This window comes from Nomascus leucogenys, chromosome 6 (genome assembly GCF_006542625.1).
Source record: "Nomascus leucogenys isolate Asia chromosome 6, Asia_NLE_v1, whole genome shotgun sequence".
Lineage (NCBI taxonomy): Eukaryota > Metazoa > Chordata > Mammalia > Primates > Hylobatidae > Nomascus > Nomascus leucogenys.
The window spans coordinates 106,675,561-106,691,941 of record NC_044386.1 but is presented as its reverse complement, the minus strand read 5'-3'; the positions used below and the strand labels follow the sequence as shown (position 1 = coordinate 106,691,941).

The following is a 16,381-nucleotide window of genomic DNA, read 5'->3' as shown; positions in this document are numbered from 1 at the left end:
AAAGAAAGCATGGGCTGCCAGGACCACAGGATGGCACACTGGTAGAACTGGGACAAGAACCCAGATGACCTGAGTCTCAATCCAGTGCTCTTTTCACTCCGGTTCCTGGTTTCTCTTGGTGCCAGACCTTCCCTCTGGCTGTCTCCATCCCAGGATGTTAAAGATGCCTCTAGGCCTTGCCAGGGCTGTGTGGCTGGGTTAATAGATACCCCTTTCCTGGCATTTCTCAGGGGAAGGCCCAACTGGAAACCCGTGGTGCTTAAAAAGAGCGGTGGTACTTCTTTTTTTGATGAATCACCTTGCAGTTCCCAGAGTGCTTTGACTGCTGTTACCACCCAACCTCAGACTTCCTTGAGAATTTAACCCTATTTTTTCCAAGTTGAATCCCCACTTTTAAATGAAGATAAAGGACATTATCAACTGTTTCATGTCTGTGGTCCTGCAAGTGATCTGTGAGCTCCCTCCTCTGAGGCACTGAGCATCCTTCCTTTAGAATTAAAGGGTCTTTTTTCATGACTTAAAGAAAAATTCCATTTTCCGTTGGATGAAGAGTGCATTCAACTCCCAAGAAAGCTTTAGGTGTGTGAAAAGGCTAATTGTGTCCACCTTCTCCTTGCCCTTATCAAAGCCCCTCCAGCAGCCAGTCAATGGACAGATGGGAAATTCAGCTCCAGCTCAGAGAAGCTAGATAAGGCAGGCTGTAGCCTACGAAGGACTTGTATATTCTTTATGTCATCTCCCATGATGTGCATCCGACTACCTTTGCCTGGGGATGTGGCCATCAGTAGTAGGTTTCTGCTGTGCTATGTATTGTTTACTGAAGAAATTAAAATATGCAAAGTGTTCCTGGTCCCCTTTTTGGGCTCCCTCTCCAGCTACTTCTGGCATTTTCTGTTGGCAGTTAATAAAACAAAAGGGGGGCCCAAAGGCTCGGGTCTCCCTCCAGCTAGAATGGTTAATTTGGAGTGGTTTGGAAGTAGTAGATATTACCTCTAGCTACAGCTGTGCCTTTCTGGCTGATCTGTCCAACCTGCAATATGTGCCCTGACTGATGGATCCATGGATCTGAGCTTGGTTCAGACCTCCAGCTTTGTTGAGTGACTTGAGCTCTTTTAACATCATCTTAAAGTTTGTTTCCACTAGAAGATACTAGTGCAGCCAGGAGGCCTCAGTGTAGCCATTTGCGAAAGGAAATAAGGGCCAAATTATGTTTCAGCTCACATCTTTGGAGTTGAAATGTCTGCTCTATAAAAAAATACATTGCTTGGGGGCAGTAAAGGACAATGAGGTCTCAGAAAGAGTGCTAGAATTTAGGCAGGATTAAGAAAGAGGAAAACAAAATAAGTTATAAAAGACATGTGTTCCTGGGGCTTCCCTCAGAACTTTGCTCCTGGCAGATGCAGCTCTAGGTAAGAGAGCTGGGGAGAATCACAATGGGCCTATTTATCCTCTAGGCTCACACTGCTAAACAGCTTGGCTCTCAACTCCTTGTATTTTTGGAAGACTCCAAGGGTTTTTCCTAATCCTGGGGCTAGAGGCTCAGACTGAGACAGCCATTCCACTGAGATTCCGCTAAATGGATGCTGTTTGCGTAAACTGTCAGAAAGCCCTGCTCTGAGGGAGCAATACTATAATGATGTCTTTGTGAGTTTTCACTGCATTTTCCCTCCAAAGAATCTCAAGCACCTACTAGACCCGGGGCTGAGATATTCAGTTTGTCTATAAGAAGCTAGATAATAGTCTGCCCTGCTTTACTGGGAAGAGGAGAGGCAAAAAGAAGGCAAGCAATTCTGACTTGATAAGTCAGAAGTCTGATGTCACTATAGAAAAGTCATAATCTCTTGTATAAAGCTTGCATCTGTGGAGTTTCCATAACTGGGGCGAGGCCACAGATGGACATGTATTTGTGAGTGCACACTCATGTATTGTAGATCAGAAATCAAAAGCATATCCAAACTAACATATCCCTAAGGCATGCACCCACACAAACTGGGGAGAACACAGAGTTCTACCAGGCGACTCAAAGTCTATATACATCAGGGTAAAAAGAAGGAAAACTATAGAAGTGTCGACAAATAGAGTCAAACTCTGTAATATATATATATATATATATTTTTTTCTTTCCTTTCTTTCTTTCTTTTTTTTTCTTTGAGACAGAGTTTCACTCTGTCACCAGGCTGGAGTGCAGTGGTGCGATCTTGGCTCACTGCAACCTCTGCCTCTCAGGTTCAAACAATTCTCCTGCCTCAGCTTCCTGAGTAGTTGGGACTACAGGTGTGCGCCACCACGCCCAGCTAATTTTTGTATTTTTAGTAGAGACAGAGTTTCACCATGTTGGCCAGGATGATCTCTATGTCTTGACCTCATGATTTGCCTGCCTTGGCCTCCCAAAGTGCTGGGATTACAGGTGTGAGCCACTGCACCTGGCCTGTAAAATATCTTAAGAGATTTATTCTTAGCCAAATATGAGTGACCATGGCCATGGCCAGACAAAGCCCTCATGAGGTCCTGAGAACATGTGCCCAATGTGGTCGGGGTACAGCTTGGTTTTATATACTTTCAGGGAGGCATGAGACATCAATCAAATACATTTAGGAAATACATTTGTTTGGTTCAGAAAGGCAGGACAAGTCAACACGGGGAGGTGGGGGTGGGTTCCAGGCTATAGGTATATTTAAACATTTTCTGGTTAACAATTGGTTGAATTTATCTGAAGATCTGGATCAGTTGGAAGGAATGTTCAGGTTAAGATAAAGGATTGTGGAGACCAAGTTGTATTGTGCAGAGGAATCTCTGGGAAAGCAGACTTCAGAGAGCTAGCAGGTTGTAAAATGTTTCTTATCATCACCCTAAAGGAGTGCCTGGCTCTTAGTTGATTATCTCCGGGATCTGGAAAGAAAGGAAGGAAAACAAAGGCGGAAGGAGATTCTCCATATAATGTGGATTTTTCCCACAAGAGACTTTGCAGGGCAATTTCAAGGTATGGCAAGGAAATATATTTTGGGGTAAAACATTTTAATTTTTTCCCTTGTTATGCCAAAGTCAGATTGGAAAATAAGTCATGATATATAGGGTTAAATAAAACCCATGTGATGAGAATTTGTGTTTTGTAGGGCATACTCCCCAGACCCCTTAGATAGGAATCTGGGCAAGATACAAAATTCAGAGCTTCATCCTCAGAACCAAAATGTAAACTTCATGAGACTCAATCTGTATATTTGTGATTTGTTTGCCTTTGTGTATGTATGCTATAGTCCAGTAGTACGTTTACATTACAAACAATAACAAGACTCTGTGGTACTTCAGTTCTGTTTCATTTACTATTCTTAGTGACTTGGACAAGTCATTGCTTTTCTGGCCAAGGTTTCTATGTCTGCAAGTAGGCTGGGTAACTTCCAACCCTGCGTGTTTGTTAGCTACAGCTTTAGTGTTGAATCTTTCCTTTCAAGCCCTGGATTCTGAGAAACTTGGACTTGAGGAGCTGGGCAAGGTACAGTTACAGGGTAGGGCTGCTCCCCACCCCCACAAAGATATACCAGGAATCCAGATGACATCTGGAGAGAAAGTAGGCTGAACCACCAAAGAGATATGCCTAATAAATGATTAGGTGGCTGAGAAGGCAGCCAAAGAACTGGTTCAAAATACAGCACCCAGTATCCACAACTCAGAATGACAGTGAGGAGAGAGTAGAGCAGGGGAGGAGGAGGAAAGGTAGGAACTAGGGGAGAGTTTCTGAAGGCCAGGCTGCTGTTTCTAAGATTCTGGCAGCCTCTCGCATATGTGGGGAAGGAACCATTAAGAGAGACCAACAGTTGGAGAAGGGGGGCAGTGAGAAGGGGTCATTCCAGGAAGGAGGGCTATATCATTCTGATTAACTAGTTTAGAACAAAAGCATTCTCTTTACTGCTTGGAGACAGAACACATTAGAGGAAGACTTTGGGCCTTTCCTCCTCCATTTAGGCCATTTATTTCTGGAAATGTCCAAGGGAAGTTTCACCAACCCCATATGATCAGGGAATGATCAGGGCAGGACTAACAGGCCCAGGTCTGTATCTATGACTGTACACATGATACACATGCATTGTCACGTACACATGTCCATCTAAACCACCTCCCCACAGTGTATAGATGTGCATATGTATATTACATGTAGCTAATCCATTATGTGCAGCCATGCGTGTGAAATACCCAAACCCTCTGGAACAAGAGTTGATGATTTTAAAGACTGTTATGGTGGCTGCTGGGACTGCTAGTGGGGTCATGTTCAAGGTGACTGCTAGCCCTAGCTGATGCCATCCTCAGATAGCCAACCAAGGTGGAACAGGCCAAGGCCACTGGGGCGTGTGGGAAACCAGACTTCCCAGGGAATGATGAAGGCATAGACTTAGTTTTTCATGTTTTCTTAATGCACATGACCACTTTTCTATGTGAATAGACAAGCAATCAAGAAAGATTAAATTTTAATAAATAAAAAATGGCACTTACCATAAATGACACCCTTTATGATAATCTCCTGATAGACCATTTATCATTAACATATGTTGCCAAGGTTTTACCACTCTTCAGAGTTGTCTCCTCCAAAGTAGATGAGTTGCTTTCTCATGTACTTCAAACATTTATGACTCAGCCCATGCAGATTAGGGAATACAGAGGAAGCTTGAATCCCTCCACTAGTTCCAGAAATATTATGCCCTGTGAATCCACACTTGCTCATCTTTGCTGGGTCTCAGTTTCTTTATCTGGAATATGGGTTACTTTGTGTCCTGTATACCTCATCGGAGTTGTATGAGGATAGATGATTTGAACCTCTCAGTGAGAAGCAGGCTTCTCTGTGATTTTTGGAATCTGCCTGCTGGCTCCTTCTGTAATTAGACGCGGAAGCCTGAGAACCTTGTAGAACTTAGCTGAGTTTCTATTTAACCCAAAGCGGTGGGTTCCCTCTAACTGAAGAAAAATTGCAGTCACTCAATGGAAATGAGCAAGACAATTCTCTTTTCAGGAAAGGCTGGCTTAGAAGAGAAGGGACAGCTGTGGTTGGGTGAGTTGGGAGGTAGGAGATTCCCCAGAGTGGAACACTGCCGTGTGGGGCATTCTGCCCCAAGTAGAACCTGGAGCCTGAGAATTTGTAGCCACTAGACTTTGAACACCTTCTGCACCACTTATTCCTGGCCCTGAGGAGTGGGGCAAAGCGTGAGCCCTAAGGACTTGAGTGAAAGAGATGGTTTGGGGGTTTCAGCTAGGCATCCCAGGGCTGGAGGTGGAACTGCTGCTCTTGCTCCCCTCCTGTCCCATTCTCCCAGTATATATAGAGCTGATGGCTTGAGGAGGGGTAGGATACAGCCTTGGGGAAAGACAAGAGGAGCAGGACTCTGAACTTGGCACCATTAAATGCTCAGTCTCTTTACCTGTGGTCTTGAAATGTTTATGCTCCTATAAGAATGTTGAAAAAATATATATGTCCCTTGCACATCTTAAGTTACCATCAAAAATCTTCAAAGCAATTTTAAATAGTTGCATTCAATGTCATTTCCAGAATATTGTAAATATTGACATTAAAAATACATCATTCCTTTAACACATCTGATGAACTTTAAGTACCAGAGCAATTTGGTACATTATCTATTAAACACATGAACAAGTTCTTAAACAGTCAGTTTTACATGGCTCCTGTTCCTTGAATTTATATTTTCATTGCAGTTACACCACTGAATTTTATCTTTGTATATTTTTATGCATGAAATCCTTTTATTGGTCACTCTATCATAATTTATTGTGACGAAAATATGTATGAAGATTTAAATTTAATTTTTAATGGCCAATGATCATACATTTCTAGATGTTAAGTGTTTTTGGTTTGAGTTATCATTATGATTACTAGTAATACACAGAAATTAGAAATTAAGGTATAATTATTAGTGATGCACAAAAAAGGCAGTCGACAAAATAATATATCAATTTTTGATGAATATAAAAGATAAAAAGTAAAATATTAATGGAAATGCATCTCATATTTTCAATTAGTTCATGTATTCATTAATGAATATTGTTTTAAACTAAGAAAGATAAATTGATGGAAAAGAAAGAAATTTTGTTATTGAAATGTAACTCAATTCTTTGAACTATTATCTAGTTATACTCCTAAAATCACATATTGGGCTGTTATCAAAAATTACTTTCAATCTTCTCTCAGCTGATAATTCTTTTAAGTTTGTCCCTCTCCAGTTGTTTGAAAATAATTGAAAACTATCCAACTTGCAAATAGATTTTACCCCAATCATTAGAGATTCATTTTCAACACTTGTACCAGTATTTTATACAGTTCCTTCCATTGTACTCTGTAGAGTTTCACTCCTGAGATTTAGAATGGATGAGAAATTTGTCCTTCCTTTTTGAGAGTGGTGTGTGTGTGTGTGTGTGTATGTGTGTGTGTTGGGAGTGGGGGCAACTGGACAAGGGATTGATGGATCGCAGGGGCTCTGCATTTAATTTTAGAAAAAATCCATGTGAGAGTTGTGCATCTGCAAAATCCCTCAAAACTATCCTTGCCTGAGTACACGCTGGATAGACTTCATGTTCTGCATATTCTGGTTTGAAACCACTTGCATGGACACTGTACTGTATCTCTGCCTATTACATGGCATGGAAATTCTAGACCTCATCCCATGGGACAGTGGCTCTTGCTCTTCAGGGTGTATATGGATAACAGGAGGTATATGTAAAAAGTGCACTTCCCCATGGACAATAACAAAAGACTGGAAACAATCAAAGTGCCTATTAATAGGAGGTTGGTGGGAGAAACTGTGGCATCTTTAAGCACAGTGGAATCCTCTACAGCTATAAAAAGAATGAGTGAACTTCAGTGAAAAAAGCCAAGAATAGAACAGATATGGTATGCCACATTTTATCTAAGATAGTGATGAAGTGAATGTAAATCCATATTTGCTTATGTAAGAAACAATGGAAAGATAAACTAAAACCAAACAAAAATGGTTATCTGTAGGAGGAAGAAAATAGGGTGAGGAGATTGAGCAGAGATGGGACAAAATTTTCCTTGAATGTACCTTGTTTCGTGGTTTTGACTTTGAAACAATGTCTCAGTTTTTACATCATTATAGAGCAACATTAAATCAAATAGAAAATAAAAAACAAAGCAAGTCCTAAAAATTAAAAGCAAACATGAAACAAATAAGCCTAATTGTGTATTACACTGGTGGCTTCACCACACAGAAAGGAGTTACTACAAATGACTTTAAAACAAAGCTGTGTTTTCTATATGCCCCTAGTAGGTAGATTCTAAGGACAGAAAGAGCTGCAAAGCTTGTAGGTTGAAGGTTGTTTTCAGTAATCATTTTATTAGTAATAATATTTGAACTGTTATTTTGAAACTCTCTCTAGTATACTGTATATTATTTATACAAATTAGGGTAAAGCAGATAATATTAGGAGTGTTAATAGGAATCAAGATTTTCTGCATGAGAAAAACACAAATATAAAATTAAAGAAGTAAAATCTCTGTAATTCTAAATTTGATATGAAAAATAAATATGAAATCATGTTTTTTTCTCTTAAGAAATTTTTTTCCTAGCTATTTTTACAACAAAGACCTAAAAATAATAACCACCCCAGTAAAGATGAGCACTCCAGTGATCCATGTTGTGGTCTTTAAATTCCATTGCCCTCCAGAAGGATCTAGGAATCCCTGGAGATATGGCTGATTCAAAGACTGGAGTAGGAAATGTACAAGATGAGCCTAGAATATTATTTTATGTCAGAAAGCAAGGATGCTATGAAGACTATTTATTGGCATTATTTGAGAAGACACAGGCATAGGCTTTCATTTCCCAAAGATGAAACTCCAGGCATCAGAAATAATAACTACTAACTACAATAGAATGAAACACTTCAAGTGTGTGTGTGTGTGTGTGTGTGTGTGTGTGTGTGTGTGTATGTTTAAAGAACAAGCATTGGTAATGCTTTCCAAAACCAAAACAAACCAAAACAAACCTCTCATTGGTCACCTCTGGAGGATGCTATGGGATGAATTCATTATTCTAATAACTAGTAAATAAGGAGAAAGAATTTATCTTACCTGTCCTGTATAAACAGTTTCCAGTGTAGCCAAATAGCTGATAAAAGGAACTTTATATTTATAAAAGATTTCCAGCTAATATATGCAGAAGGAATACTATATTTACAATATCACCCTTTTGCAGCCACTAAAGAAATAATGGACCTGGGCAATGATCATCAGTGGCTGCTAAAATTGCTAGGTGAAAGGGAACTTTATAATAATCAGATTGAATCCACTGATCAGTCTTAACATCACAAAGAAGTTTGCTGGTGTTGTGTTACAGAAAGAAGCAAACAGCACCATTTATGAACCTAGATCTAATCAGGGCTCTGGATACCTGGTCAGGTATCATCAAATGTTCCTGATTATAGGAAATGTGGCAGATAGAGGAACAGGTGAAATAACCCATGGGGACACAGTGAAATAAACAGACTGTGAGAAATATTTGGGACAAGTGACCTGGGATCATCAACAATAAATATATAAATAAATAAATAAATAAATAAATAAATGGAAAGTTGGGGCAGAAGGTAGGGGAATCCTACAGATTAAGAGACACTAGGAGACATTACTAAATGTGATGTGCGGACCTTTTCTGGATCCAACTTTCAAAAATCACTTGAAAACATTTGGGAACTTTTGACACTGAATTGTATTTGGTGTTAAGACATTATTAGTATTTTGATAACGCTACAACAAAACCGTATGTTTCTGGTTCTCCTACCCTTTGAGTCTAAGTCAGAGGCCACCCGATTCTGTAAAAGATCACATAGTAAATCTTGTAGTCTTTGCAGGTGGCCTCAGTTGCAACTTTAAGGTGATCTCTTCTGTAACTATTCAACTCAGGCCATGCATTATGAAAGCAATCATAGACAATATGGAAACTAATCAGCCAGGCATGGTGCCATGTGCCTGTAATCCCAGCAACTCGGGAGGCAGAAGGAGGAGAATTGCTTGAACCCGGGAGGTGGAGGTTGCAGTGAGCCGAGATCCTGCCACTGCACTCCAGCCTGGGTGACAAGAGCGAGACTCCGTCTCAAAAAAAAAAAAAAAAAAAAAAAAAAAGGAACTAATGAACTAACGAGCATGGTTTTATGCCAGTAAAACTCTGTTTCCAGTAACAAGTGACAAGCTACAATTTGTTGACCTCTGGTCTAATTCATTGGGTTTGCCATCAAGTCTAGGAATCTGTATTTTTAACAAGCATGCCAGGTGCTTATGATCAGGCAAACAGCCCTGGGAGGTGATTATAGTTATCCCTTCCATTTTCACACCAGAAAACAGGCTTGAGTAGGAAAAATGACTTGCCCAGGGATCCACAGCTAGAAGGTAGCAGAGCTGTGTTTATAGGGGAAAATCCTGGCTGCCATGTCCCCTCTCTGCCACATTCACCCCACTGGAGGATGCTAAGGAGAAACAGGGAGAGAAGACTGGGAAGAGCACAGGAGAAGAGAGAAGAAAGTTTTTTTCTGTGCATTGTATCCCTAATTCATCAGTCCTCTTTAGGATGAGGCAGAGGCAAAGGGAGTGAGAGAGAGCCTGAACGCGTGCAGAAAGCCCAGCGGATAAAAGGAGGATGTTCTGGAGCATAATGTCAACTTCCTCACCAGGTCTGAAATCCAGAGTTGCCAGACTTTGCAAATAAAAATACAGGACACCTTGCTAAATTTGAATTTTAGACAAAAAAAAAAAACCAACATATTTTTAGTACGAGTATGTTCCATGCAATATCTGGGACATCATTATAATTTTTTAAAATGTTGTTTAACTGAAAGTCAAATTTAACTAGGCATCCTGTATTTAATCTGGCAGCTCTGTTAACGTGTGAAGCAAATTAGTAAAAGCGTTTAACAAAATATTGGTGGGAAAGGGGTCAAGGGCACCCCCTGCAAAGGGATTTTGGGAATCATCAGGAAGCTGCTTATAGGGAAGGTTCAGAGTTCACAGGCACTGAACTTCTCTGGCTTGGCCAGATTTTGGAATAGGCACTTGACCCTCTCCTGTAAGTTCCTGGTTTGTAGTTGACCCTGGCATGGATATCCTAAAGCCTGAGTTGATCAGGTACCTCTGGTCTCTCTACACAAAATCCGGAATCATTCAGAACCCATCTGGTCTCCGGGTATAAAAGGAATTTTATGGAGATAGTGACATTCTCGTTCTGCTCCAGCTTGATCCCTAGTATACCAGGAGTGGTCATTTTTCTGAGAAACGGTCTTAATAATGTAACCAGGATTGCATTCTTTAATTAGTGCTCATTCCCCATGAGCACTTTCAGCCTCCCAGATTTTTCAAACTCTCATCCTCTTTGTGAGTGTGTGTGATAGGGCAGGGAAAGGCAATGATTGGTGGAAGGTACCAAGGTAGCCATGGGCTGTTCCCCAGTGCAATCCAAAGATCTGTTTCCCTCCAAGTACTTATTTTTATTTCTGGAATCATTCCTTGGAATATTTCCTGTGCCTTATTACTTACATCTCTTTTTTCAGGGTTCAGCCTTAAAATCCTTAATTATCTAATTGAGAGCTTGGGTCAGTAGCTAACATTTCTTATGCAGTGCTTGGGCAAGGTACCTTATCTTCATCTGTGACATGGGGATGATAGAGGTTTCTATCGCACAGGAATGGAGAGAGCTTAAATAAGGGATGTATGTAACATGCAGTGGCCAGCACTCATTATTAATTAATTAGCATTATTCTTATTGTTCATATTACTGTTTCTGGCTAGTTTATGTCTGGCTAAGTTTTACCATTGGACATATTTGTCAATAATTTTTTACCAGGGAAGGTTTTGACCACTACCTTTCCCAGACAGGGTCTCTCCAAAGAATGATACTGGTCATTTTGGAGGAAAATCAACATGGATTTTTATGGGAAATAAGGAAATTAGGTTTGTTATGCTGCACAGTAGCATATAAAGACACACACAATGAACAGTTACTCTACTTTGTGTATATACTTTTGCAATTAATGATGCTCAATGGGTTTTTACATACATAATCTCATTTTAGGCAGGCTGTTGCTTCACTCTTATTTTGAAGATGAGGAAACTGAAGTGCACAGGGTGTTAAGTGCTTGTCAAAAGTGACATTTAGAACCCAGGGCTTCTGACTTCCAATGTCATACTCTTTGTTGTATCACAGGCTTCTTGAAATATTTTATTAATAGTCCACCCTGGAAGAAGGCAGTATAAATTTCATCCACATTGGTTGTGCTGCTTGGTTAGAATTTTGAAGATTCTTCTCAGGGGAGTCTCTGTGACCAATTAATATCCTTCTGACACTTTTTTGCTCAAATACTCAAATGCATTACAGTTTACACCCAAGACACTTGAATTTCTGTCTGTAAAATTGGAGCTTTCAATCTGGAATACCTCTTCTGGATTGTGTTTAAAATTATGAAATGAGATACACACCAGCATCAATTTGTAGGACTCTGTTATTGAAAAATTTTCACCAAGAGAAATGTTCCTATATTCCTGACTTCCATTTTTTTAAATCAACAAACCAAGTGCAATAAACCAGTCTATGATATTCTATCACAAACATAATTTTTCTTTTAAAAATATTAATTTTTTGATAAATAGAACTTAAATTAGGTCCACTGGTTTCCTTATATTCGCACTTTTTTTTTACTACTTTTAAATTTTCAAGTGTGATACATGATTATCACAAAATTTCAAACAGCATAGAAATATATATATATATGTGTGTGTGTTTGTGTGTGTGTGTGTGTATATATATAGCAAAAAGTGGGATTTTTCTCTTTGGTCATTACTCACATACTATAGAGGAAGCCACTGGTTTGTTGGTTTTCTGGACATTTTACTACGCATTTTCAAGGTTACATGGTATCACTATATATTTGCATCTGTATCCAAATATACATTTTTACATGAATAAGAATACTACAATATATTTTTCAATGCCTTGTGTTGTCACTTAATATATCTTAGATATATTTATGTATCAGTACACATAGCTCTACTATATTCTTTTTAACTGCTGTGTATAACTTTAATGGTGAACAAATTTTTGCCTTTAGAATGAATGAAATAAACACCTTTAACTAAATATTTTTGCTTACATGAGTGAATTATCTTTCTAAGACTCCTAGAGGTGAAATTGCTGGGTTCAAAGTCACTTGCACCTTTAATGGCGACAGATTTTACCAAGCTGCCCTCAGAAAAAGCAGAAACATTTCTCACCAGTGGCATTTGAGAATAACTCTTTCCTCACCCCTCTCAAACACAAGATAGCAACAATTTTTTTTCAATCTTTCCCTATTGACATTCAGAAATGTGTGTTTCTGTTGTTTTAATTGACATCTTTTCATATGTTTGTGGCCATGTCTAGTCCTTTTGTGGATCATCTGTTCTTATCCTGTATTCATGTTTCTGTTGGGTTGCTTTTCCTAACTAATTTGAAGGAACACTTTGTATTATATGGATTTTAATTCTTTGTCTGTTACATATACTTTTTTGGCCATTTGTCTTTTAGCTATGCTTATGTTGTCTTTTGCCATGCAAAAGCATTTATTTTTTGTTAAGTTGTAGCTCTAAATCTTATTCTTGATGGTTTCTTGAACATGTGTCTTATTTAGGAAGGCCTTCCTTTTCTGAGGCTATAGAATACTTTTCTAAGTTTTCTTCTAATATTATTATTGTTTTGTTTTTTATGTTTAGCTCTTTAATCCATCTGGAAATGATTTTTGTATATGGTGTGAGGTAGGTATCTAAGTGTATATTTTTAATGAATAGTTCATTGTCCCAACACTTTAATTACTAACCCATTGTTTCATATATTAAATTCCAATATTTATACATGGGTCTGCCTCTGGACTCTCTAGTTTGTTCCATTAATAAATTTGTCTGCCCTATGCCAAAACGCAATGTGTTCATTACATAGTTTGATAAAATGTTTTGCTATCTGATAGAGTAACTCTCCCTTATTGTTCTATTTCAAGTATATTTTAGTTTTTATCAAATAATTACTACTTTAGATCAATTTTGGATTCATCTTGTCAATTTCCATACACCATTTCATTTGAGTTTTCATATATATTGTGTTAAATTTTCAGATTAATCTAAAGGAGAAATGAAAGATGTATAACATTGAGTCTTCCTATTCAAGGAAATGACACAACTTCTTATTTATTCAGATCTTCTTTTATGTTTTTCAATGCTTTTCTTTAAATAACATTGGACATTTTCTGTTAAGGTTTATGCCAAGGTGTTTTAAACACTTCTGTTGTTATTGTACAAACAATCTTATTTTCCATTGTATTTTGAAGTCATTGCCACTGGCATGTGAGACTAGTTTGATTTTTGTGTGTTTCTCTTATTTCTGGGTAGCCTGATAAATCATATAATAGTTCTAACTGCTTTTTAGTTAATTGTCTTGGATAGTCATAGCATATCCAGACAACAGGCAGTTTGACTTTTTTTTCCAATATTTCTACCCCATTTAAAAAATCCTTGCTTTATTGCATTGGTTAGTACCTCTTGAAAAATGTCACATAAAATTCGTGTTAGAAGATACCTTGTATTTTCCTAACGTTTTGTCAGTAAATGTGATAGTTAGTGTATTTAATAAAGGAAGTTACCTTCTATGAATTAGACTTTTAATCAGAAAAAGATGTTGGAAATTTTTGGCATTTTTGAAAAGATGGTTTTTCTTCTTTTATCTTTTAATTTAGTAAATTTAACAGTAGGTTTCCTAAGGTTGAGACGTTCTTACATTTCTAGGGTAAACCTTATTGAGTTATATATAATATGGAATTCTTGTAATATATTGCTGATTTCATATAATATTTTATTCATATTTGGAGAGTATATTCATAACAGATAGTTTTACACACATATAGATAACTATGTATGTTATTTATTATGTAAATATATATGTAAGGCTGTATGTTAAATTTGATTTTGACTTCAGGGGCGTTTAAACCACATAGAATGGTTTGGGAAAGTTTCTATCTTTTTTTGCTTTGAAAAAGTATAAATAAGACAGAAAACTTTAATAGAACTCACCCAGAAAACCATCTGAACCTTCTATCTTTTTAATGTATAGATTTTTTTTACTACAATTATGGTTTTTGTATTCAACTTTTCTATTTAACTTTTTAAAAATTAATATTTTTAGTAAACCAATTAATGCATGTATACTTTCAAATTTATGGCTGTAATAGTCTTAACATTTTACATTTGTCTCCTCTACATCCCTTATTAATCTTGCCGAAAGTTTATGTAACTTTTGAGAGAACTAACAATTGATTGTGTAGATCAATTCCAATTTTTTATTTTCCTTTTGGCTGGTTGTTTTGCTTTGTTTTACACTGATTAATCAGTATTTATTTTATTTTATTGTTTATTTATTCTTACTTTCCTTGCATTTGTTTAGTGGGTTTTACTGCCTTTTTTTTTTTTTTTGCTGAATCCTTATTTAATATAATTATATTTTCACTATTTTTAAAATAAATGCTTAAATGCTGTAATTTTTTTTCAAAAATTACTTTAGTTATATTTCATAGATTTCAAGAAATAGGACTTTAGTTATTGTTACGATAAATACTTTTACATTTTATTTTCAATTTTTTCTTTACCAAATAATTTAATTGCCCAAAGACAACTTTTAAAAAAATTATTTTTTTCTTGTTAACTTCTATTTTATTATATTTGATACAGAAAATGTTTCTTTTTTTTACTGTATATTTATTTTTTATCTTGGAATTCCAGTTTTCCTTTGAGATTTAATATGTGATTGGTTTTGATACATGTTTTTTAGGTAATTGAAAATAATGTGCAATTTTTTAAGGAAGCTGAAAGACGCACACAATCACAACACTCATATCTACTTATTGAAACTCATTATTTGTATTTTTAAAGTGTATCTTCGTTTATGTTGTCTTCTTGATCTTTCAATTTGTGAAGCATTTTAGTTTTCTGTTATGATAGCTTTGTCAGTTTTCTTTTATTTATATCTTGTTTTTACTCTTTATATATATATATACACACACATATACATATATGTATTATTTCTATATATTTTTATAAATTTTTGTTTATTGTTGTTATGCTAATTGGAGTATAAACTTCATCATCGTAATGGTGAATTTTACCAGCTTTAAATATAATATTAAGTACGATATAAATTTAATATAAATTATTTAGTCTTACTTTAATTTTTAACATTTTGAATCCTTTTATTCACATATATATGAAACAACAATGTGTAAATCACAATAAAAGAAATGTAATTGGCTATATATATATCTGTATATGCATATATATACATGTATATGCATGCATATATACATGTATATGCACATATATGCATATATGTAGCCAATTATATTTTTCTTTTATGTATAGTTGTATTTTTAGCCCTCTTCCATTTTCAGTGTTTTCTGCTATTTTGTTTTAGACATGTCTATTTTAAATAACATGCAACTTGATTTTTCTAACCTAAATTTCTCTCTCATTTAAGAGGTAATATAATTCATTTGTACTTATTGTCTCCAGTGCTGTTTTCTAAGCTTCATTTTCATTTTGTGCTTTTTAGTCATCATTATCCTACTCCCCCTTTCTGTAGTCTTTTTGGTATTAGTTAAAGATTTTGGCTTTAGTTAAAAAATGGTTTGAAAGCTATATGTACTATTTCTATTCTAGAAGCTACTTTAAAAATTTTAGTAAGTGTATTTAAATTTAAAGTATTAATCTCAACAATTAATCACTGTAAGCTTCTTTTTTCCTTTCTATAACATACAGCTTTTATCAGGCTTTTAATTATTTCTATATCTACTCTTCTATGCATTTATAGTTGAAATTATTGGAAAGTTTCATTCCAGATAAGTGTGTTAGTTGTATCAGTGGTAGTACTAATAGCATTATTAGTATTATTATTTACTTTATGTCTCTATTTTACAGGAAGCCTTTATTAGAAATTGTATTACTTTTACTACCAAATTAACAACCATTATTCAAATTTAAATTGCATTTTTGTGGCTTATTTGCTCTGCATTTTTTGTTATGTTTCAATCATTGTATAGCTTGGGTTATTTTTACTGCTTTTCTAGAATATGTATTCAATTAGCTTGGCTCCTATATTTTCTGAAAGGGTGTGAGTGGTAAACTTTCTGAGCCTTTGCTTGTCTGAAAGTAGTATCTTCAGTTGTCTTTACACTGGATACAAAGCTATCCTGATTAGAAAGTCTCAAGTTGAAAATAACTTTTCTGGCTAGGCACAGTGGCTCACGCCTGTAATCCCAGCACTTTGGGAGGCCGAGGTGGGTGTATAACTTGTGGTCAGGAGTTTGA

General features: G+C 36.4%; 1 protein-coding gene across 4 annotated transcripts in view; it reads left to right on the top strand.

Annotated features, from left to right (window-relative positions):
- The window catches only part of NTRK3 (neurotrophic receptor tyrosine kinase 3), a 382,386-nt gene that overhangs the window by 358,741 nt on the left and 7,264 nt on the right, over positions 1 to 16,381 (top strand). The window contains exon 17 of one of the 4 annotated variants that reach the window (XM_030814966.1): positions 12,749 to 12,790. The exons of the other annotated variants lie outside the window; for them this stretch is intronic. Coding sequence (XP_030670826.1) covers positions 12,749 to 12,790 — 42 coding nt within the window. The remainder of the gene's footprint in view (positions 1 to 12,748; positions 12,791 to 16,381) is intronic. 4 annotated transcript variants of the gene reach the window in all.